We start from the raw sequence: 23,533 nt of genomic DNA, 5'->3' as shown, positions 1-23,533 counted from the left end.
GACTTTTCCCATTACTCAAATGTGACCTTATATTCTTCTTGTGCCAGCTGTTCCCAGGCCATTCCTTACCAACACAGGCTGTGCTTGGGACATTCAATGCCCAGTGTAAGGAAGCGAGTCTTCATTCCCACCGTAAACCTTAAAAACATAGCTGGTAGGAATGGAGAACGTACACGCATGTTGCACGCACAGGAACACACCAGCCCACAGACACACAGGCACATGCTTTCACATTGCTTTTCAGTGTACTGGAAACCCACCGTATCCCCCTGCTTGGATGGGTGTTTTTGGAGAAGCACAAGCATATAGACTAAAATCCTCTGTCTGGAAGCCAGCCCGGTTTAATGAGGGCTCAGATGCACTGCGGTGAATTTTTGGCAATGACCGGGCCAGAAGCTCAATGGAGGCAAGAATCTAAAACAAGTAGAAAAACAAGAGATAAAATCTGTTGTTCCAAGGTTGTAACAGTCCTTGAAACAAAAGGCAGAACATCAATTAACTACAAAAAAATATTTACACATGAACTTAAACACAAACATTTAAAAATAGATTACTGCATTGCACTCTTGACATTTTTATCCTCAAAAAGCTGAAAAGGACATTTTGGGAAGAAACTGTGTAATTTTCCCCTTCCAAAGGGCACATTGAATTCTCTCTGTAAGCATAATGAATACAGTTGCCTTTTATTTCCCTCCTTGTTTATGCACGGGTACCTATGCTTGCCACCACTGCAAATGGACACAGCTTTGGCAGCGGTTTCCTTAGCACCATTTAACATAGAGCCAGCTGGGGGAGCTCCTTATTCTTGGAAAACGCTCTGATTACATTCAAAGCAGAAAAAAATAAGGTCCCCCTCCAAGCTTTCAGAATCCAAGCCTTCATCAGCAGGCATGATAAATCAAGTTTTGTGACAAAAACATCAGTTTCCCTTCATAAAGCTTGCAGGAGAGCAAGGAGGGGGGAATTATATAAAGATGTCTGAGCACATACACAGCAAGTTCTAATTTGTGTGCCTAATTGCCATTATTAGTTTCACTGTCTCCCAGTTCAAACTTTCTCCAACACATAAATACTTTTCTAACTACACAAATCATTTTAATACCTGCTTTTTGAACTGATTCATTTTTAATTCAGTGGCACTAACAGAGACAGGCTGAGAGACTTGGGGTTATTCAGCCTGCAGGGATACCTCACAGCAGCTTTCCAGTACTTAAAGGGAGCCTGCAGGAAAGCTGTGGACAGACCTTTTTTCAAGGCCTGTTGTGACAGGACAAGGAGTAATGGATTTAAACTACGGGAGAGTAGATTTAGACAGGATATAAGGAAGAATTTTGTTACAATGAGGGTGGTGAAATACTAGAACAGGTTCTCTAGTCAGATAGTGGAAGCCCCATGCCTGGAAACATTCTGGGTCAGGTTGGATGGGGCTCTGAGCAACTTGATCTAGTTAAAGATGTCCCTGACCCTGCAGGGAGCTGGACTAGATGACCTGTAAAGGTCCCTTCCAACCCAAAGCAATCTATGGTTCTAACCAGGCTCTGAACCCGTACCCCTATGAAGTCATGCTATAGCACTCATCAAAAACATTTTGAACTGGCCAGTGAGTTCATAACTGATCTATTTTTAATATCTGAATTGTAAAATCTGCTAAGAAAGAAAGGGGAACATTTCTCACCTGTGGAAAAAGGGGTCTCTCATCTCTTTTCTTTTTTAAACATTCTGCCATTAGCCTCTTCATAGCTTTTGGACAGTTGCTCCGTACTTTGCTGAGGTCTGGAGATAGGTACCCTCGTCCCACCATAAAAATTATCTTTATTAATGGGAAAAAAAGATGAATGGAGAAGAAGATGAGTCCACAAAACTAACAGTAACAAAAGATGAATGTTTTGCTAGACCATTTTAGTCCCAGAAGCAAGTTTCCTGCTTCCAGGAGACATTATCTGGTATTGAAATTGCCAAGTTTATTAAAGAAATGCTTGCTAACCTGTTCAGTACAGAGAAAAAATTAGATTTTAACTCCTCCTCCTAAAAGAGATTTCTGTGAAACTTGAACACTAGTAAATGGTTACCATTTATAGCAATAACCATCTGAGGAATGGTGTCACAAACTGCTATAAAAACACGAAGAAACAACTCTGTGGCAGGAACAGAATGCCTAAAAATAAATACTCTGTAAAAATAAATATTCTGGTTTATATTATAAGGCAACAGCAAGTTCACACTGAAAGGTATTTTAAGAAACATGTAGACTTCCAATATTAAAAATTCTTACGTTTTGAGAATGAATTCCTTCACATACTTTTCCACCAGGAAAGCTTATTCTTGACATCTGATCACCTTACTCAACCCTCCTCCCCAAAAAAACACAAAAGAAAAAGACAAAATGCCTCTCCTTTGTAGAGGAGGAGACAAACAGACTTTGTATTTTTACAGTAATTCTTTTAACATGGAAGGCTGATATTTCACCTAAGCATAAACCAAACTAAACTAACAGAAACCAGGAAAGCAAAGGTTAATGCTCTCTTAGATACACAAAAACCCCCAACATCATCATATAAAGCCAAGGTCAAATGCAATGCGGTCTGAGTACTGACTGCAGTTGCACTGACACTAAAAAGCCCTTTCAAACCAGCTAATCAAAGATCCATTCATGCTGCAGCAGATATTAGCTTTTCTGAATACTCAGAGAGACCCAGCAGGTGTATCATACCTTATACTCAATGAAGTGTAACTATTTCGTATCTTGACACTGGCAAAAAAAAAAAACCAAAAAAAAACCCCAAGAGAAAACCCCCACATGTCAAGCAAGCTATACATGTTATTTATACTAACACAATCCTGGTCCTTTTTCAACTTTCTGATTCAGTCGCATCTGTGCTGGCATCAAGGAGGAGTAAAAAAAGTCCCATATGGTTTCTTTAGAAACCCCCATGTGCCAGAGCAGTATTTCATAGTAAAGACTTGTCTACCTCTTCCCTTATCTCTGCTACAACAAGACGTACCATCATCTAGAAGTTAATCTTTTCTTGATAATTACACTACTTAAGTTGAAATTATTCGAACTTTATTATTATTTACCTTTTCAATACTCTCCTTACAAATAACATAGGGATTAAACTCCTGTTTTAACTAGAGGAAAGAGAATGTCACAACAAGCATGGTCTTAATTTGTCTAGAAAAGTCTTGTAAGGTGAGAGAAACACTCTAAGGTGTAACAAGAACGATGCTTTCCTTACTGAGACTCTTAGTTGTGTCATAGAAGCTAATGCAGATGCATCAACACAAAGCGAGTAATATTTACATATTTTCAGACAACAGACTGGGAGTGACAAAACTCAAGATATTAGATCACAGTTTATACGCTGGCTTCACTTGGAATTTAAAATGTTTCAGCACTCAATTGTGAGCACCCCCAGCACTGGCTTCGTCTTTAAAATCTTAAAAGATGAAAACAAAACAACGCCCAAACACTGCTTCTAGAAAGTTATAGCCAACTGGCCACAGATCTGGACATTTCCTTTCTTTCAAAAGGCAAAATAAAATAAAATAATAACAATAATTAAAAAAGGAGCCACTCTAATTTTGATGAATTGGGATGAAGTGTTCTGACAAATATGGAAACAGCCTTATATTCACAGATGAACGTTGCTATGGTTGCAATTCTCAAGTACTGACAGTGAAAAAACAAGAGATGCAGACACAGATACAACATAAATATATCACCACCCAGACACTGAATAGTTTACACCAAAGATCTTGATGCATAGATACTATTTTCAGATTAGACAGAGAACTAATGAATCAGATATGCCTTTGTAAACGTGCATATCCTGTGGCGATACATTACAGGCATGCCGTATCATTAGCCGTAGAGGAATATTTGTTCACAATTAAATAATCTTCTTACAGAACTCAGACACTCTGGAAAGTCATGTACTCCATTAAGCAGGATTTGAGGAACGCTGATATCCTGAAATTCAATTAGGCGGTGCATGCATTTCTCAAGATTGAAATGAATATAAAACATTCAGCAAGACGATTGCTGTTCCATTTCGTCAATCCTGTTGCTGAACTGTTATTCAGTGCAGGGTGGGGGCTGGTGGTGAAGAGGGGGGGAAGAGGAATAACTGAACATATGGAAGATCATTTCGCCTTTGCAGAACTATTCTAAACTAGATTACTATTAAGTAACCTGCTCTCCCTAATAAGTATCCTGGCAACCAGCTCAGAAGCTGAAAAATCTATACTTGAAGTAAAGAAGAGCAAAAAAAAAAAAACTCAAGAGAAGTAAGTAAATTGGTGCTATGTGGCTGAGGCAGATCTAGAAAATGTAGAAACAATCTCATAACATCAGAAACACAAATCAAACTCACGAACACCAGAAGGTGCGCTTCACAAGGCTGAATTACTCTGTTTCAGGCCACAGTTGACTGAAGTCAAACCCTTCCCAAGCCCATACTCTCTTTACCTGGTCCCTGTTGTTGATGTTTGAGTATGGCAACTGTCCAGTCATCAGTTCATAAAGAACAATCCCAAATGCATACACATCCGACTGAAAGCTATATGGGTTTTTATCTTGCATCCTAATAACTTCTGGGGCCTACAGCATAAAAGGAAAGAATTAGTTTTTATTTCACCATGTTGGGCTGTACCTCACACACCAGAAACAAAACACGAACTTATCCAGAGTATAACAGGTATAAGGCCCACTCTTGTCTTCAGATGTTACCAGGTCCTGATGATGTTACCAGGAGTGGATGTTGACATGAATCTCAAAAAACGGTGGTTCTTTTCAGCCTAGTGATCCCTTTATTCCTCTACGACAAAACAAGGTGACCTTGTCCTTACTGAGAAGCTATTTTGAAACTAGAAATATAACAATATTGAAAATAATGCCAACTAACAGAGCCTTCAGGCTTTCCAGGGAGAAAACGGAGTTGCACAGGAGGTTGTAACTGTAATTCTTATTAAGACTTAAGAGATGACCTCTTGAGAGTAATTACACTTAAATCCTTAAAACTTAATGAGTATCTTACTTTTGGCTGAGCTAGTTCCTCTGCTCATTGGCAGGATGTTTTCCATGGCTTTTCTTTTTCACCTTCTCCTCAACCCTGGATTAATCATACCCTTTTTCCATAGCCACCATTTTTTTCAGTTTAAACCTCAGACTAAGAGATGAAGAGGCTAAAGTTTTTCTGCTGAGTACTGGAAAAGACATGCTTAAAGGAGAACTGAAAAGCATTCTTTTAGTACTTCATATTACTGCTTGTCTTTTCCAGCCTGAGACACCTTGTATACGTCAGCGTGCTGGAGGGAAGCTTTGACCAAAGTCAGTTACATCTGTTGAAAAACACAATACTTCCCCCTTGCTTACCATCCATAGAATAGATCCAGACAACTGTTCAAACTGATGTGATCCACTCCACCGTGATTTCACTGTAGCTAGACCAAAGTCACCTATTTTTACTGTGAGGTCTTCATGAAGAAAAATATCTAAGAGGAAAATGTTAAGGGAAAACAAACAAGCAGTACAAATCCTGTCCTACAAGAACAAGAAACTGCTACTCATTTGCAATATTACACATTAACAGTTTTAACCATCCACCGCTGCTGAGGAGGGTTTTCACATAAGTCAGGTTCTAAGCAGCTAGCACGGTGAACTGTAATAGTTAAGGGGTACGTAAGTAATGACTAGGCCAGTGCTGAACAGACTATAGACCGTGTGGCTTTCTTGAAATGCCAAGTACTTTCTTTAAAAGTCAAATACAAGAAGCTGAAAGTATTCCATGAGTGAACTGGCATCAGCTTTCATTGCACGTAGAAACCAAACGATGCAAAAACCTTTGTGATACCTCAACAAAACTTGCTGCTTTATTGCAATAACGTCAATCAATATAGTAAGTATTTCTCACTTTGCTACTAGTGATGTTACCTCTCCTTAATGAAATTCCAACTCAGCAAATAGTCACACATGAACAGCTTTTCACATCAGTAAGTTCATTTCTAGCAGATAAAACCCCAAACAAGAGTGCTGTCACGTTCCACAATCACAACTCTGGGAAAGGATACTATTACTCTTGAGGTCTCTGTGGATGATTGACTTGGCATGCAAATAACTGAAAAGGAACACAATAGATTGAGCGGGTTAGATGATATTTCACTAAAAACTCAAGATTCACTGTATTACTGAAATACTAATTCCACAGATATTCAAACTGCATATATTTATCAAGGTGATAAAACTTCAGTTACCCATGATACTTCCCGCAAGACAGAGTTAAAAAAAAAAAAGCTTAGCTTTCCATCTCAAACTTGATGCTAGTGAAGAACAAAAGAACCATTATGCACCAACTTCTGCTTTTCAGAACTCAATATGCAGAATAAAAATAAAAGAAGTAGTTTTTGACATGCCACTCAGTGCTGAAGGTCCTGCCTCCCAGCCTTAATGGTGACTGTCAAGACGCTTTGCGGGCTAGTCACAGCTTTAGGTAACGAGTTTCTAAATTGTTGGAGCTAAACAGAGGGAGCCTGGGGAGATGAGCAGACTGACAGAAGGCTGAGGTTGGTTGATGCAAACACCTCCCCGCTTCCTGACTGAAAATGTAATAGAATACTTAGCGGAAAAATGGCACAATTAACTGCAATCATCATCGCAGTTTTCCAGCTGGAGGGTGACTTCTCTGATCTTACGCTGGGGTTCCAATTTTGACACACAATATTGGGCTAGTTTTGTAAATTGTAACTCACTCAATTGCCCTCTATGGGAATAAGGATTACTTACAGTCCTTAGAACAAAATAGCTATGTTTTCCTCAAATGCTGAAATCTGTTATTAGGAGAGCTACAATACTTACAAGCAAAGGAGAAAAAAAATCAATTCTTTTTGCTAACAGGGCTGTCTGTTGTCTGCGTTATCTTACAGGATTCTGTCCTTGGGTTCACAGGGTTTCTTTTTAAACTGTGTTTTACCTCCTACCATAAGACTATCTGCACTGTGAAGACCGTAAAGCCTGGAACAGAAATCTTAGCTCATAAGACTGAAAATTTAACTACACTAAAGTTACCTTTATTCTACAATCTAAGACTATATTTCCCTGATGATTTGTATTTCTCTGTTCCAAAACAAGAACACAAAGTCTGTTTTACTAATCAAAATAATAAACACTTCACCAAATGCTTTGATCATCAAGGCAGGAGAACCACGGGCTTGGCAAACTGAGCAGATAGCTGGCCTTGCTTGCCAACGTTAGTCAGAATGTGAAGGGGATAAATAAACATTGTCCCAACACTCATTTGCAAACCAGTAATGATACTTACTCCATGCCTTGTGCAGTCTGTCGTGCAATATCAATTAGTTTGATCATTTCAAATTTGGTCTCAATGATGTGTAGGTGGTGATATAAGCTGGACCCTTCACACCATTGTGTAACGATAGCCAACTGGGGTTTTGTTGAATAACCCATGAAAAGCAGGATATTCACATGTCGTGTTTTCCTGTTGAAAAAGAAAATCAGGAGAAGCTGTAGTCGATCAGGAAATCGGGAAAAACCCAGGCAGATCTAACACAGTCTAAACACATATTTCCAAACAGAAGTGTTGGGTCAATCTCAGTTTTTACTAAGATAACATTATAACCTCTCAATAGGTTAAATTTAATTGACTATCCCAGCAGTTAGCCTTTCTTATCATAATGACATGGACTAACTATTCTGGAGTAAGCACCACTTCCTCTTGCTGATGAAATCTGACAGACCAAGCTTAAAACCTGTGGTGGCTTCTTAAATCTACGCTGCTGCTGAAGATGGTGGAGCTCTTTATGTCTTCTTATATTAAAAAACCAACATGGGAGCCTAGAGTGTGAACTCATTTGTCCTCTCAGCAATGCAGACTGGGATAATTCTACACTATGTGGCTGTGCCATTTTCAGGTTGAAGGATTTGTCAAAGCAGTGCTGAGAGTAACTGCTGAGCAAACAAAAAATAAGTGGTTTCTTACAAATCCTACCTCAAATCTAAGAAAGTAACAGTGAAACATAATGGAAAAGGCACAACTACAGGTAAATCTGGCCTGCCTGAGTCAAAGGATAGGACAACTGACTATTCTAAGTGCTGAAATGATCAACAACAAAGAAAGCCGGGACTCCAGCAGGAATCAGAACAAGGTACAAAATACAAGATTCATTACTTTTATCTATCCTAAGCAGGTATGTAAAAATCATGCAGAGGCATCCAAAGTAGCATATCCCAAAAGCCTCTACTTCCACAGCTTAAGAGTTTTCAGAACTAACATTTCCTGGGGAACAGGCTAACCATCCCTTTTTCACTGTGTATCTTACTGGGGAGGTGGCTCCAGCCCTCTGCTCAACACATTAATTTTCCAGAGGCAAAAACTGTCTCTCTATTTTGTTTCTTAGAACAGAATTATACTCGAGACTGGTCAAGGTTGTACTTGGATGCTAACTGTCTTCTCTAGTAAATAGTCTATGGTAGTATGTTGATAGACCCTCTTATAAGAGCTGAACCCAAGAGAAATCCTTCCTCTGAGAAAGCACAAGCAGTAGACGTGAGAAAAGGAAAACGGGAAGTGACTTTATGAAAAATGCATTTAAAAAAGAACTGAAAGAGAAGTTAATGCTACTGAACAGGAACTACTAAAGAACAGATAATATGGACAGTGCTGTAGCTCAAAAGCAACAAATAGTCACGCTTTCCTTCAATCTCAAAATGTGGATGTGAGGAAAACAGGCCTGAAGTTCACATCTAGACTTGACTGTGCCCTGAGAGCTGTACAACAGCAAAAACCCGTCCTCTCTAGAGCATTTGGACACACATATGTTCAAAACATAGGTGAATATATAAACAAATACAAGAGAAGGACGAACTAGCAGTGGATATGAGAAACATTTTTAAATGGCAAGTTATATTTTCTGCCCAAAGTATCACCATGGAGGAAAACAACCAATGTGTTCTCATGGAAATAAAAATTTCAATGATTAACAAAGCATAAATCTACACATTGTTTTATGCTATTAAAAATATTCTTACCTGAGCACTCCTACTTCATTTTTGAAAGCCTGTAACTGTTGAGGTGTGGGTGCCGTAACATTCAACATTTTCACTGCCACATCACCTTTAAAACAGCAATTTTCAGTAAGTGTCATTGACATATACTCCTCTATTAAGAAAATGCTACACAGAGCATCATAAATATTGAGATGCCCTATCTTCTAGCCTTAGTGAAATAAACCACATTATTAAAATAAGTAAATATTCTGTAAAATCTATAAACACTATTCTTATTTTACTCTGAGAACTCCCAGCCACGTCAAAGCTTTCCAAATATACATTTGAAATCCTCATTCATCTAGATAGATACTTCAGCCTTTCCAGTACCTGTGTTTCATGTTCACCTTAACAATTACTTAATTCAGATGAACATGTAAGAGTTGAGTTTCTAAAGAGTCTGAAGAACCTTTCAATGATAGCCTTTCAATGGACTCTCCCCAGTGTGCCCATGTTTCTTTTGTACTGAGGAGCTCAGAACTGAACACAGCACTCCAGGTGTGGCCTCATCAGTCCTGAACGGAAGGATTACATCCCTCAACCTGTTGGCAATGCTTTGCCTAATGCAGCCCAGGATTTTGTTAGCTGCCTTTATGGGATGGGCACACTGATGCCTCACATTCAACTTGGGTGTCTGGCAGAATCGCCAAGCACTTTTCTGTGAAGCTGCTTCCCAGTTGTGTGGTCCCCAGCAGGCATTGTTACTTGCTTAAGAATAACCCCTTGCCATGATGGCCACATACCATGCCACTTTCCTTTGTAGACTGTTCCAAATGATCCAGATCCTATCCTTTGTCCAACAGTGATCTGTCCATCTGGTATCTCCCAATCATCACTTGAATCCCGTCGACCAAGGGTTTTCTATATATATATATATATATATGCACAAACCATAAAAAGGAAGAAAATACATTATTGTCTGTGAAAACAGCTCCTTTTTAAAGATTTGGCATCATATTCATACCATCACACTTCTAAAAGAACTTTCTTTTTCGGTTATTGCATTTGACTTTTGAAGCCAGCCACACACAAAACCACAGCACACAGCTATGCTAAATTATTTCCTGGCATAAAATATTTGCCACAAATATTAAAGTGTTAAAGTTTTAACAGTGTGACAGTGGCAGTGTTAAAGCCAGTAAATATTAAGAAACCCTTACCAAAAAGAAAGTCTAATTTATTTTTCAAATCCTTACTCAGTCATAATTCTAAATTGTGAATGAAAAAAAAGATGCAGTCATTTTTAATTTTTGTTACATTTCAGAATCCCTAAAGAACTTTCAATGTTCATAACTCATGGTGGGGAAAGTTAAGCTGTTATTTGAAAGGAAACTGACATTGTAATATGAAGCACACCAAGATGCTCGGGTGCAACAGAGTAGAAGCGAGTAGTCAGTTATTTAAATTATTTATATATCAGCCACACAATTTCAATATTCCATTATTTATTGGTTTAAAGTCCTTGATTGCTACCCTGGTCACCTTCAAAATAATTCAGAAGGCTTTGATGAAAGAAAAGTGAGAGGAATGTAGTTGCGTAGCATATCTATGCTATAAATATACCATACTCCCAATGAAAATAGCTGATCTTTCCCTTACCATTCTATTTCTGTCTTCTGAGGATGAGGATGATTTCCTTTCCCGTTGGGGTCCTGGTGATTTCTGTAACGCTTTCACATTGGTGAGCGACCCAGGCAAAGAGGCAGGAGGTGTTGCAGACAAACCTGCAGCTGAACCTAGATTTCAGAAACAGGATAATTTTATTTAAAAGAAGCCAGCTTAGAAGAATATATTGATATTAGGTGCAAGAATTGTGTTTAAGATGCAGTATCTCCAAACATCAATGCAAATGTTAAGAGAGAACAAATATGTACTAGGAATATTGCCCTAATATTAGACTAGTGCTGAAGTCCAAGATTCCAGGAAGAGACAAGTCTATAGCAAACACCCCTGCATACCAGGTAATTCCTGAACAAGAGACTGGGGACTATCATAAGGATAATGTCTCTTCAAATAGGAAAAAAACCCAAACCCAAATATTAAAAATTTGGGGTTTTAATTCCACCCGTTTCCTTGAGAAGAAGAGTGGCAGCATTTTAGTTGGCTGGAGCTATCTCTCAGATTTCTTGCAGCTAACCTTTAGGGACCTAATAAATAGCTGAAGTACTGTACTTTGGAATCAAAATAGACTAAATGCAAAAAACCTGAAATGTTTTCTAGCAGAGTCTCCAAGTGCCACCTGAAAATCTTTGGCTGTTTTAAAGCTATCTGTTAGCAGAGAACGCTTATTTAGAAGTAAATATTAGACTGCAGAAAGGATTAAAAAACAAGTACCACCTTAGTTAGCTATTTGAAGTATATTCTATTAAATACAAAAAGAACAGTAAGTCTGTAGCTTATATGTTATCTGAACAGATCTATGCAGGAAAAAGTCACTAACATGGCTGTGTTTCAGAGCCTCAATGGCTCTTGACAAATAGAGCACTTCAGCTAGACACTGCTTTTTAAAATACACCATAATTATTCATAATAAGGTCATGCTGACCCTCCCAATGCAAAGGACATAAAGCAGGGTCAACTGTTAATTAAATTCATGCTGTTCTGCTAAACAATGTGTGTCACTGTACAAGACCTCCAACGTTCCAACACTTTCCCTCACATCAGTGCTCTGGAAAGCGGTAGAAGACAATAATCCCCTCCTCATATTCCTTCAGAAGCTCCCTTCTTACAAAATAAAAAAAATCTCCAAAAATGCGTCTCCTAATGCCAACTTGAGTTCAAAACTTGACTTTGTGACTTTTGAAACTGTTGCTTGAGTTCAGTCAACTCAGGGCATGCTAATTCATCAGAATATATATAACTCCACCACTGCCTGTCTTCACTGAGTTAAAATCCATACATTTAGAAGTGGATGCACAAAATAACGACATACCAACGCATCCAATATTGGACACATTTGTCCCACATGCTAAAGCAACAACAATGATGCATACTGGGCATCCTAACTACGTTTAGAAGCAGATGGAAGCCAGTGACCTGAAGGATGGACTTTTATTCAGATTCATGTTACGCTTGCTATCCTGTAATATTTATTACATTATTTGCTTGAAATCACATGTATATGGATATAAATATATGATGCTCCCAGAACATAAGCAATTTTCCACAAGTTTACTGGGTTGCAGGCTTTATCTGTCATAGCTAAGCTCTACTATAATGCATTTTCAATAGTGGTAACTGAAGTGTCCTACTTAATTTTCAATCCTACATTATAGAAACATTAGCACAATATTCACCCTTCATGAAAAACGCTTACAGCGCTACATGGTAGAACGTTACATTTAAACTGTTTATAGTAATACCAGATTGCCTGTTTTCCAAGTTATTAGAATGGAATGCTTCAGATAATGTTGAACTTAAGCCATTAGCTTGGACTCTGAAGCTGTACAGCATGTATCCCATTCTGTAGCCAGTTTGCTTGTTGGGAATACCTGTCTTCTTGCAAAGACTTCTGGAAGAATTTTATAAGCTCATAAGATGAACTGTTCTTGATATAGTCTGAAACAAAAGTCTTTGAAACAGCCAAGATGGTAGCATTTGAAAACCACACTACACACGCTGAACTACTTGATTTCTACATGTATATGTATAGACACAAATATTTACATTTCATGCTATTACTCAATAGTTGGTTTCTCCAGTATATGAAATCCCGCAGAGTCTTTTAGGGATTTTGTGCAATACAACAGATCCATTGACAGCTTTAGGCCTGAATTATCCCCAGAGTCTATGAGGTGAAAAGGGAAGAGTCTTATTTTACATGGTACAGGACACAAACAAATACTGTTTCACTGGAAATTTACTAACTAAATCAAAACTACATGGTCTAAACCATCTAGGGCCCCAACGTGGGATCAACAGCATGTTCTCAAAATTAAGTATTTGTTGAAAGTTTAAAGGACACAGTACTTGAAAAGATTGAGACCTAATAAGATATCAATGGAAATGTTCGTAATTCACATTTCATTTCCTCGGTTACTTCTCAAACCAAAGAATATTAAACATAGAAAACAGTAAAAGCATTGATCTGACTTAAGCTGAACAGTCAAGGAAATTCTAAGTTAAGGACATCCCTTTGTCTTGAAGATCACTGCAATGCAAACCAAGGAACATGTTTTTGTTTTTGAAAAAATATGTTAAAAAAATCCTTAACTATGAAATTCCTTGCTTTTGAAGATTTAAGTCAGGCTTTTATTTATAGTCATTTTCAAGCGTGTAAAGGTGGAAGTGAGTATGTGTGAAAAGCACATTCAAAGCATTCCAGCCAGGCCAAGCAAAAAACAGAGGTGTTTTGATAAACTCACACACTTACATACACACGGTGTGAGGGTGAGGCACAAACAGCATCTGTGGTTTTACTTATTTTGTTTGGGTGAAAACAAGAAAGAAGAGCCCAACTACCTCTGAACACTGGGCCAGGCTCAAAATCAAACACTATTTCACTGGGGACAGAATGAAGGAGGGGACTGGGAGTCCGGGATTGGTATTTCCGAAGACAGCGCATCAGCTGGTTCAAAGGGGCTGTTAGAGAGAAAGAGACGGGCAGGCAGAGACAGAAAGACAGACACATAGAAGAAATGAAAGAAGTCATGGGAAATAACTAGGGTGCTCTGACTTCTATTCATAGATTGCTTCTGTACTTTGAAGGAAAAAGAAAAAGTCAAATTACTAATAACACTGTTTCAGGACTGGGAATGGCCAATTGTTTTCAGATGCCAAGCAGACAGTTTATGATCCAAAGTTTAAACCAACATGATAGCACAACATTTAAATGCTGGACAAAATGGGCAAACCTGGAGAGCCACACCTATCAACACATACAAAAATAGCTAGATCTGGCAACTTTACATTAGTAGGCTTGCAGGAATAAAGGAAACTTCTTCTTTTAAAAAAGCATTCTACTGTTGGCATAAGAAAAAACAGCTCCATCAAACACAACGCAGTAAGTAGGTATCATCCCACCAACTATCAGATTTGCATGGGAGAAACAAAGTCAGGGATAGCCCACAATACAAAAACCTTAGAGATAAGGATAAAGTGCTCTAAGGTAATTCAGACTTTACTTATGGCTGAAGCAAGTTATAATTAGTAGGAGACGACCATGTTAATGATTTGGAGTTGGAAAAACTGCCATAAACCTCCCCTACTGTTTCTTTATTTCTATATTACATTCATAGAAATAAATACAGCACATACAAAGCCCTCCCAGGACCTTGACAGCCAGCGTGAGAAGTGGCTTAACAGGCCTGTGCATAACACGTGAAATACGATAGATCTTCTGCCACTAGTTCTGTCTTAACTGTGAATTAGGGCTGTGTGGTACTGAAGGGAACGTAAGACCTGTCTTTAGTGTAAAGCCCTAAAAATCTTGTTCCAAGAGTAGCACAGGCATGCAGTAAAGCAAAGCAGCACCTTCAGCAGGGGCAGAGGGGGAGAAGAACCGGAGTATTTCACGCTGCTTTAGGATGCAGCGGTTCATATGGAACGTCCATCTACCATATTGACGGTTTTCAATGAAAACCTCCATTGTTTCCACGGCTGGAAAGGTAACAACAGGCACAAAAATCTTGGAGAGAGCTGGGAAGTTGTAGCATATCTGTGTGCCGCCATGTGACTGAATGAGCATGTGCAAGAAGAAAACGTGACGGTGCCAAACAATTTTAGAACTAAAAAAACTAGATACCACTTCAAAACTTTTTCTCCTTCTGTCTCCCCCACTCCCAGAATGACCAGCAAATGACTCAAACCTTTGTCATACAAATATTAAGTTCATGGACAAGTAAATGCAAATTAATTTTTTTATTCTAGACATATTTTCCTTTGTGCCTGTGTTTTGTAGAAGGAAGTAGAACAAAGGGACAGAGTGGTTGTGTAATTCAATATAGCAGCTAGTTTAAACACTACTTACCTCCCTCTCCTCGTAAACCCTGGTCTCTAATCAAGTCCTATAAATAAATAAATAAATAAGCAAGCTCAATTTAAGTGTTATAATTTACATTCCAGAATCAATAGAAGCAGCGACGCCAAAGAATTATTTATAACAACTACAAAACTTTTCAAAATAAATTGCTTTAAAATAGCTTCTCTCAGTAGTAAAGTGAAATGTGCACCATCCAAAACAGATACTGACATGAAAATATTGATTTAAATGTGCAGCTAGCCAAAATGCATGAAGAAATACCGAACCAAACGTTCCAACTACAGCGTTTGTGGCACAAATTATTTGAACTGTCATATCAGAAGCTGGGACACCAATTTTCTGTACTGAGGTATATCAGTCATTCGAACGAGTTCTGCTTCATTTTTTCTTCTAATAAAGCACTGCATTTGCATAGGCAGGCACACTCTGTTATTCTCAGAAATGACTAACTGCAAAAGGTTTCCTTCACGTGCAACCCACTGTGAACTGAGAGCATGTTTTACATCAGTCAGTAAGGAGTTTCTAAACAGAAGAAAATCCTGGCAGTTTTCCGCTGCATGACCATTTTAATTGTCAAGCTTTTTGGGGGGGATTACACAATTATTTTATTCCTTTATTGTACTGCTGCCAAAAGCACTGGTTCTGCTTCTCAGCTGCACACCACTGCCATATACCACATGCAGATGCCTATGTGGCCATACCCTTAATACTCAACCAACATTTCACTTTTCAGTGAGTTCACATGCAAAACAGATTTTGTGCCTCAGTGTCCAGGCAGACTTCAAGGCCACTTAACCTGACAAATGACTAATTTCTAGAGAGTAGATTTACAGGTAAAATACAAGCCGCATGCATTAGCAAAATTACAAAGAGGTTGTTGTGACCAATATTTTGCAAGATCCTAGCTGGCCTTACACTTAATCTCAACCGTTATTATTTTTTATGATGCATCACCCAGAATTTTCAAAAACAAGTTAAAAAGTGTAGCAGTTTCTGAACACTCCAAAAGAATGCTCTGAACAACATACACTGGGCTATTGATATCCTAAGGAACATTCACTAAATCTGAACTCAGCTTACCGAGCAATATGTTTATATTTAAATGACTCAAACTGAATCACTTAATTCTCTTCAATGCTAGAAATATTACTTGAAGTACAAATACTAAACCCCCTTGTTTTGCATATAAAGAAACGTGCTTAACACATAATGGTTTGCAAGAGCAGTTACTGGCTTTCGTGTTTGAAACGCTGTGGTACAGCAGGAGACTTAGGACTAACAACTGAAAAACCCAGTGGTTTGCAGTAGAATTTCTTTGAAAATAAAAGGTCAGGACTGTCAAAAGGCAGTTCCTGCTTTTAAAGCATGGGTTCTTTACATTTTTACAGCTCTCAACAGCAAAAAACATATCAACTGGGATCAACAAAGACTCTGACAGACCACCAAGGATTGGCTTAGAAACACGGCACTCGCATGTACCCATGATAAATTTAATGCAATGATATTCATAATGGAAACAAAATCTACTATTCCTGATCCACATGTTATTAATACTTACATCAATATTGACTGGCTCGATTGTATTGATGTGAACGTTGGGAGCTGAAGAGGATCGGTCACGTTGCCCAAATTGATTCCGATGGTCTTCATCTGCTGGTCGGAGGGGCTGTGGGATTGGAATGGATTTTGAAGGAGAAGGACTAGGGAGAATTGGTGGTCTGAGAAACAAAGTCAAGGAAAAAGAGGATTTAGGTCTACAAATGGCTTCAAATACTGCATAGTGGGTGTGGTAAACCCTTTTCAATTATAATAATACATACATTAAAGAAACTGATCTAAAAGCTTGCATAAAAACAATTTATAATGAACAGTCTCTAATCCCCTATGATCAATTGCAACAACTCTCTGCTGCACAAACTACCTAATTACATGTCTGTGAGGTGTTCTGAGTAAAAACAAAACAAAACCCCCTAACATACACCAAACTAATTATAATAAATCCTGATCTGCAAGACTCGTGTACCCAAACACATGCTGCAGATAGTTTCCTATCTCTGCAGCAGTTTCCTCTCTTCAGAGTTAATGCAATGCACTTTTTAATGGCAACAAATTGAGAACTAAAAATGCTTAACATCTCACATCAACATTATGGTCAGATGATGTCACAAAACAAATTGTATCAATGGGATTATTGTTCAGTTAAGAATATCTGAGAATTACATACTGGCTACTCTACATAGCTGATTAACAATATGGCCAATATAATACGAATTACTGATACTAAAATAAACATATAACCTCTAAACCTCAATGTTTAAGAAATCACTTGAAATACTGCAACATTTCAAATGTTATTTAGAGTGCTACAGTTAGGCAATGCAATAGACTTGACTTGAAAGACATGCATTCAGACTACACAGACAAGTTTTCTGAAGAAATGCAAAAGCTGCCAGTCATAAATGTAGATAAAGTCTTTTGTGGTATCCTGAACCATATATTTAAAAGACAAAACATCTAAACTCTTGCTCTTTTTTTTTTTTGCTTTTAAGTAGACAGAATGCCACTTCTTTGGTTTTCCATTCGTATTGTTAAAGTACAATAAATTGACATTTATCTCTTACTCAAGTCAAGGTCAGTCACTGTTAAGCTTAACAATTCAATTTAATGGATAAAATGCTAAAGGTCAACGAGAAACACTCAAAACCTTCCTCAAAGAACACTTTGTTGTTAAAATATATATGATATCTGACAAGGAGGTTTTTAGAACTTAAAGAAAACACAACTCCTGAGAAAGGAGAAGAGTCCTCCAGCTATTCGGTTACTCATGGGTTAGTTACCATGCCCACACAGGCAACACCCACAGGGAGAAACCACACAGCAGCATCTAGCAGGTCCTGTAAGCAAAGGCTCCTTGGCCTCTCCAAAGATCTTTAGGAGCAACTCATATTTTCAACAACCTCTCTTGACATTTTTTCAGAAACGGATCTGCTTTAAAGCCTATTACCCCACCTTTCATTGAAGAGTTTATACAGTTTGGCATTGATCCCAGAACTTGGCGCTATCTGTGTCTTAAGTACCTATCATCTTTTCCTTCCTGGTCAAGTCTCAGAATTGAGAATGGCAAAAGAGAGCGCTTGTGAATTAATTCAAATATTAGTCTAGCGAGTCTTGTAATAAAATACTTGGATCATGTTTGGGAAGCGGCGGGGAAGAATATATAGGGTGTTTAACCCTGCTTAACTTGCTTTAAAAATAGTTACCTATTGTCACATGATGGAATATAAGTATCAGGAAGATACTGGGAAGCAATGAACTGAAATTGCCAATAGACAAATCTCTGAGAAAGGGCCTTGAGCCACCCAGCATTTCAGAAATGTTTTTTATTTACATGTAACTAAACTAAAGTTCTCACTCATTGCTAACAAGTGCCTTCAGGTAAAATCTTCTCTATTGCAGATGAGGAAGTTTGAACTTCTGAACATTTTTGTAAGGAAATCATGCAACTAGAACCCACATCAGGAGATGGGACACTACACAGATACAAGTGCAGGGCTTGGCTGACATTCAAAGGCACTGCAATTTCATGTTAAGGCAAGCACGTCAGATGCTACACAGAAAGATTTCCGAAGAAAAGCCTAAAAAGTGTCTCAGCCAGGCCAGGTCACTGTTGGGATATCTCATTCCTACTCAAACTTCCTGAGAGTTTTCAGTAATAATGAAACTAAGGGAAATGAGCAACTGCAAACATCAGATGATTGCACTAAGAGGGACTGTGAGAAAGCATTTGAGCTCTGCCACACAAGAAGAGCAGCCATCAGATTTTATGTGATCGTGACTAAGCAAACAGAGAGAAAACCAAATGCAGAAGGATTGTTTCAATTACATCCTCCTTTGAGCCATAAACAGCCATCTGCTAATAGAATCTGCAAGCAGGTCTGTATTTCTCGTCACAGGTCACCATGCCCATCACATTGCTATTACAGATATTGTGCTATGTCATACCATATTTGCAAACAATTTTAATAGAATTTAATGAGTAGAAAGAGCTAATGGGGAGAAGTTCAGATCTTCAGAAAACAATTAGAGGCTAAAGAAGAACTCTCTTAATCTGGTTTTTTTTTTTTGAGTCTCCAAATTATTACTGGGAGGATGTCTGGGCTTTATACTCCACGGAATCCAGAGGTGGGAATATCATAAGCAGTTAGCTGTATGCTCCATCTATACAATCAGGATTTCATTAATGGATCCTTGGGACACTTATAAAAAGGCAGGTTATTTTTGTTAAGTAAGAATTTTGCTCTGAAAAGGTAGCTAGTGAAGAGAAAAACACAAGCCTTTTGCTACCCAAGATGGCCTACTGAGATCACAAGGTGAGAAGAGATTAGCACCAGCCTCTGTCTGTGTGTGGCAAAAGCTGTATCCTGATCTGCATCAAGATCTTGATCTACAGAAAACACATCACCATGAAGAATGCAGCAATCCTCTTACCTACCAAAAGCCTGTTCTTAAAGTATTCCTAAATCTGAATTACTCCAGGAGGGTAGAAGGAACACTGGGCCCACATCTTTAGGAAAAGGGTGATGTCTGTTTCAGGTGAGCTACAAAACTAGTTCTGCAGGCTATGCAAACATAGTGCCAGCAAACACACGGGGAGATGGGGAACAAGGGGACTACAGCAGAATTGCTGCAAATAACTGTTTACTGTGGCATGTATGAATAGCAGGCTAGGGCTTGAAGGAGCAGCAGTTTGAATACCAGAATCTGAGTTTCTGTCACTCCTGTGGCCTTTGTGAGCAGTTAACAGTCAACCTGCTAGCTAGAAGAGACCTACAAATAAAAAGGTCAACTTTCTGACATATTAGGGAGGTTATACTACCTCATCTCACACAGTTCCTTTCAGCCTTTAGATGTGGGCATTCCTTTAAAAAACAATACTCAGCTTCCCATGCAACAAGCTGATAGAATTGTCAAATTTCAATTTAATACATTGCAATCTTTGCTGGCAGTATGACAGGACACGCTTTTGCCTTGGACCATTATTTGTGATAAGCACATTGTTCCCTCCCTTTTTATCAAGACAAAACAGAGAGAGGTTTTGTCAGGAGATAAGAGCAATTGAAGACAGATGTAGATTTTTACTCTTTGTCTATCACAGTAAGTGCCAACATGTCCACAGATTTATTATTCTACGAAACTGGGTCCATGAGACAGAGGAAGGTAACTCAGAAAAGTGCCCACGCATGCTACAATACATATAAGCAAACAATTTTATAAAAATCATATACAGTACCTCCACCAGGCCTTAGAACTTGCAATGATACACGTTAGTTCACTTTACAAATATGAAAAAAATTTAATATAGACTTTCTTCAATTTCCTTTAACTCACCAATGTGATGATTTGTATATTTAAGAGCTGGTCTACTCAGGAAAGATTTTTCTTAAAAGAGGTGGGCTTCAAGATTTTTGCTAAGATTTGTATTTTGCTGTAGTTAGGTAAATACTTAAACTGAAAATTCACCCAGCTTCAGTTACAGGCTGTGCACCCTCTAAAATGACACCATCTACACTGGACTGAGATTCTTTTTCTCCCTCTCCCACCCTGAACAAGTGCATCCCAATTCAGCCACAGGGCTTACTGGATTCACCTGCCAGACCGCATACTCATATCCAAGCCAAACCTATTGAAAGCTAAAACATGTACCAAGTCTTTTTGTTGTTTATACCAGAGTAGGATTCATTTTGTTTTGTTTTGTTTCTTACTGCTGTTAAATACCAACACAGTGCACTTCCATTTTCAAGCAGTTTCTAAGGACTGCTAAGGATATGGGATACAATTTTTCAGCTGTACTACCAAGCAGGTCAACTGTAAACTTCAGAGGCCAAATGGGTTCCAATTACTGTGGTACTCCACAGGTATTGCCAGAATACAAAGTAACTATTATCTTTCCCTACCTCTGCAGCCTGGAAATGGTCAGTAATCCCAAATCAAATGTTGCTTTGGAGAAAAGCAGCCCAAGTTTGTAGCTACAAGCTAGAGAAGCATCACTCTTACAGGATCCTGTGAAGTCAGTCTAAAAGCATCAGGGGGCAGATTTCTAACAGTCACAACTTCATAAGGATCAGTGCATTTCTATACCATGATAACTCGTTTTCACTCATATTGGCTTGTAGGTGAAAAAAACTTGCCAGGATTATCACGACAGTGTGCATTTATACTGGCCTTTGGGCCTAGATCAAAACTTGGCAACACTTTCCTAAAATTTCCGATAGCTTCACATACCAGGTGCTATCAAGAGAATACATGTAGCTGCCATTAGTCCTCCAAACCAGGTTTCACTTCACTAGCATGTTTTCGTAAATCAAGTTTTGGAGAGCAAGAAGTTTCCCCCATCTGTTGTACAGACTACAGATGATTTTTCTAAAGATACCAGGCCTTTTCTGCCAAGCAAGACTGCATATCAAGTTTGACATGCTAGGAAGTTTGGTAACGTTTACATGGAGCGGTCTAGAAAAGGTCTGGTGTCAGATTAATTTTGGGGAAAAGTTTGTTGTTGCTTTATGCAATAGAACACAAAGCTTTTGCTCACCTAAACACACAGTGATCTTAATTGTGTTGTAGTACTAAATACAACGTTGTAAGATTGCGTCTTTGTTTAATTACAGACTGGAGCCTGCTCTAAAGTGGGGACTGGCAAGCTTCCAAGAATGGTGCACCAGACAGTCCCCCTTCCTTCCTAAAATTTAGAAGATTAACCGCGTTGGGAAACGTTGTTTTGCAAAGAGCCAAGATGTTGCCAACCTGCTTCCTTGCAGTGCTCTCTCTTAAGCAAAGCAGACGCTTTCCTTAATTCCAATGTGCCTCTGGGCTAATTCAAGGTCTGACCATGAACCTCTTCATCAACCACTCCACAGGTTACTTACCTTGCCATAACATCTGCCTCATGCTTTTGCTGAGTTTGCCCATCATCACAACATCTGATAGAACAGACTAAAGATGAGAAAGCCAACTTTGGAATATTCTAAATAGTTAATCTCTCTTCATATACGTGCAAGATTTAGGGAAGTGAGTTCACAGAAATTCTGTGCTCGTATTTTACGAGCAATGATATGGAAGAAACTTTTTGGTAGTGCAATGAATGAAATGAATACAATGTATTATATTCAGTTTGTGTACTTCAATTTTATTACAAATGGCTATTATTAGGGAGACCTACGCTTTAATAATTCTTTCCAGTTAAGTGCAGATTATAACTATAATGACTGCTTTGGCACAACAGGATAGTGCAAACTGAAAGAACTGAAATGGGACAAATGACCTAATGAGGAGGCTAGACACATTTTTACAAGGGGTTCAGAAATGTTCAAGTGGAACTGTATGTGCTTCCTTATCTTGGGAAGGAACATTTGCAGGGACTGCCTACGGCTTACAGTTGGAAGACGAAAGGCTACAGAACTGGATTGTTACACACAAACAAAGTGCAACAAAGTTCTCCAGCACGTTTAGCAGCTTTTGCATCATGTCCAGTGGTCTTTTCTTTTACATCCCTTTCTCTTTCCAACTTCTCCATTTGATTCCTTGACAATTTCCCGGCATGTCACACACGCCTTTGCTCTTGAGCTTGTCTTGCAACACGAACTCTTCCTGTCCTTGGGCATTTAGCCTGCCGCTGGAATCCCTTCATAAGGCTAAAGACGAAGGATGCTTGCCTTCTCTCTCCTCAGGTTTACCAATTATTAACATCCCTTCCTCTGTGGGCTGAGCCATGCAAGATGCTAGGACAACAGAGAAATCAAAGCAGCAATCATTAATCTAATAATAGTGTTAATAAAGAGTTAATTTCTCTTATTTTCAATCCTACTGCCCAACTCTTTAATTTCATTCCCTTACTCTCTTCCCAGCCAAGATAACCTCAAACATAGGTTTTCTTACTCCAGTTGAGCTGTTGCCCCATATTCTAGAAGCATTCTTTTAACAAAAATGTGGGTAAGTTTATATTTTTCTGAAGGCCACCATTTTTTTTTTTTTTTTTGCTCTTAAACTCAGATAAATGAATATTTCCACAATTACCTGTTTAGAAAGCAGAGAAGTATTATTAAAGAAAGGCAAAAGAATAGCTAACTGAAGGAAGGTACAGACAGCGCTATATGCTCATACGACAGCAGCTGCACTGCTTCTGGAAAGCAAATACTACAAATAGATACTTGGGGAAAATTGCATGACTTTATAACATACGTACTATTTATGAATGCCCGCTGATAATCATAAACCATTTTCAACAGACTTTGAAGGCATGACATGTACTTTTTTTTAGCAATGAAGTATACAGCAAGGCAAAAACCAACAAAAGGTGGAAAGTAAGGAACCTTTTAGAGCTCCTGCAACCACAAACATATACAGATGCAACACTTGGGAAAAGCTCCTTAACCTCAACTGGCAAGTACATTTAATTGTTAACATTTTTATATATGCAAAGTCAAAAACCTTAATGT

At 38.5% G+C, this 23,533-nt stretch overlaps 1 protein-coding gene across 1 annotated transcript in view; it reads right to left on the bottom strand.

Moving 5' to 3' along the window:
* BRAF (B-Raf proto-oncogene, serine/threonine kinase) overlaps positions 1–23,533 on the bottom strand; it is an 87,364-nt gene that overhangs the window by 14,084 nt on the left and 49,747 nt on the right. Inside the window, exons 8-18 of the mRNA XM_069858787.1 lie at positions 16,600–16,759; positions 15,030–15,066; positions 10,661–10,797; positions 9,805–9,922; positions 9,044–9,128; positions 7,317–7,493; positions 6,070–6,116; positions 5,375–5,493; positions 4,469–4,600; positions 1,676–1,810; positions 261–414 (exon numbers count right to left, since the gene is read on the bottom strand). Coding sequence (XP_069714888.1) covers positions 261–414; positions 1,676–1,810; positions 4,469–4,600; positions 5,375–5,493; positions 6,070–6,116; positions 7,317–7,493; positions 9,044–9,128; positions 9,805–9,922; positions 10,661–10,797; positions 15,030–15,066; positions 16,600–16,759 — 1,301 coding nt within the window. The remainder of the gene's footprint in view (positions 1–260; positions 415–1,675; positions 1,811–4,468; positions 4,601–5,374; positions 5,494–6,069; positions 6,117–7,316; positions 7,494–9,043; positions 9,129–9,804; positions 9,923–10,660; positions 10,798–15,029; positions 15,067–16,599; positions 16,760–23,533) is intronic.

The sequence above is a fragment of the Phaenicophaeus curvirostris genome, chromosome 1 (genome assembly GCF_032191515.1).
Source record: "Phaenicophaeus curvirostris isolate KB17595 chromosome 1, BPBGC_Pcur_1.0, whole genome shotgun sequence".
In the NCBI taxonomy this organism is placed as follows: Eukaryota; Metazoa; Chordata; class Aves; order Cuculiformes; family Cuculidae; genus Phaenicophaeus; species Phaenicophaeus curvirostris.
The sequence above is the reverse complement of the archived record's forward strand: the minus strand, read 5'-3'. Positions and strand labels throughout refer to the sequence as shown.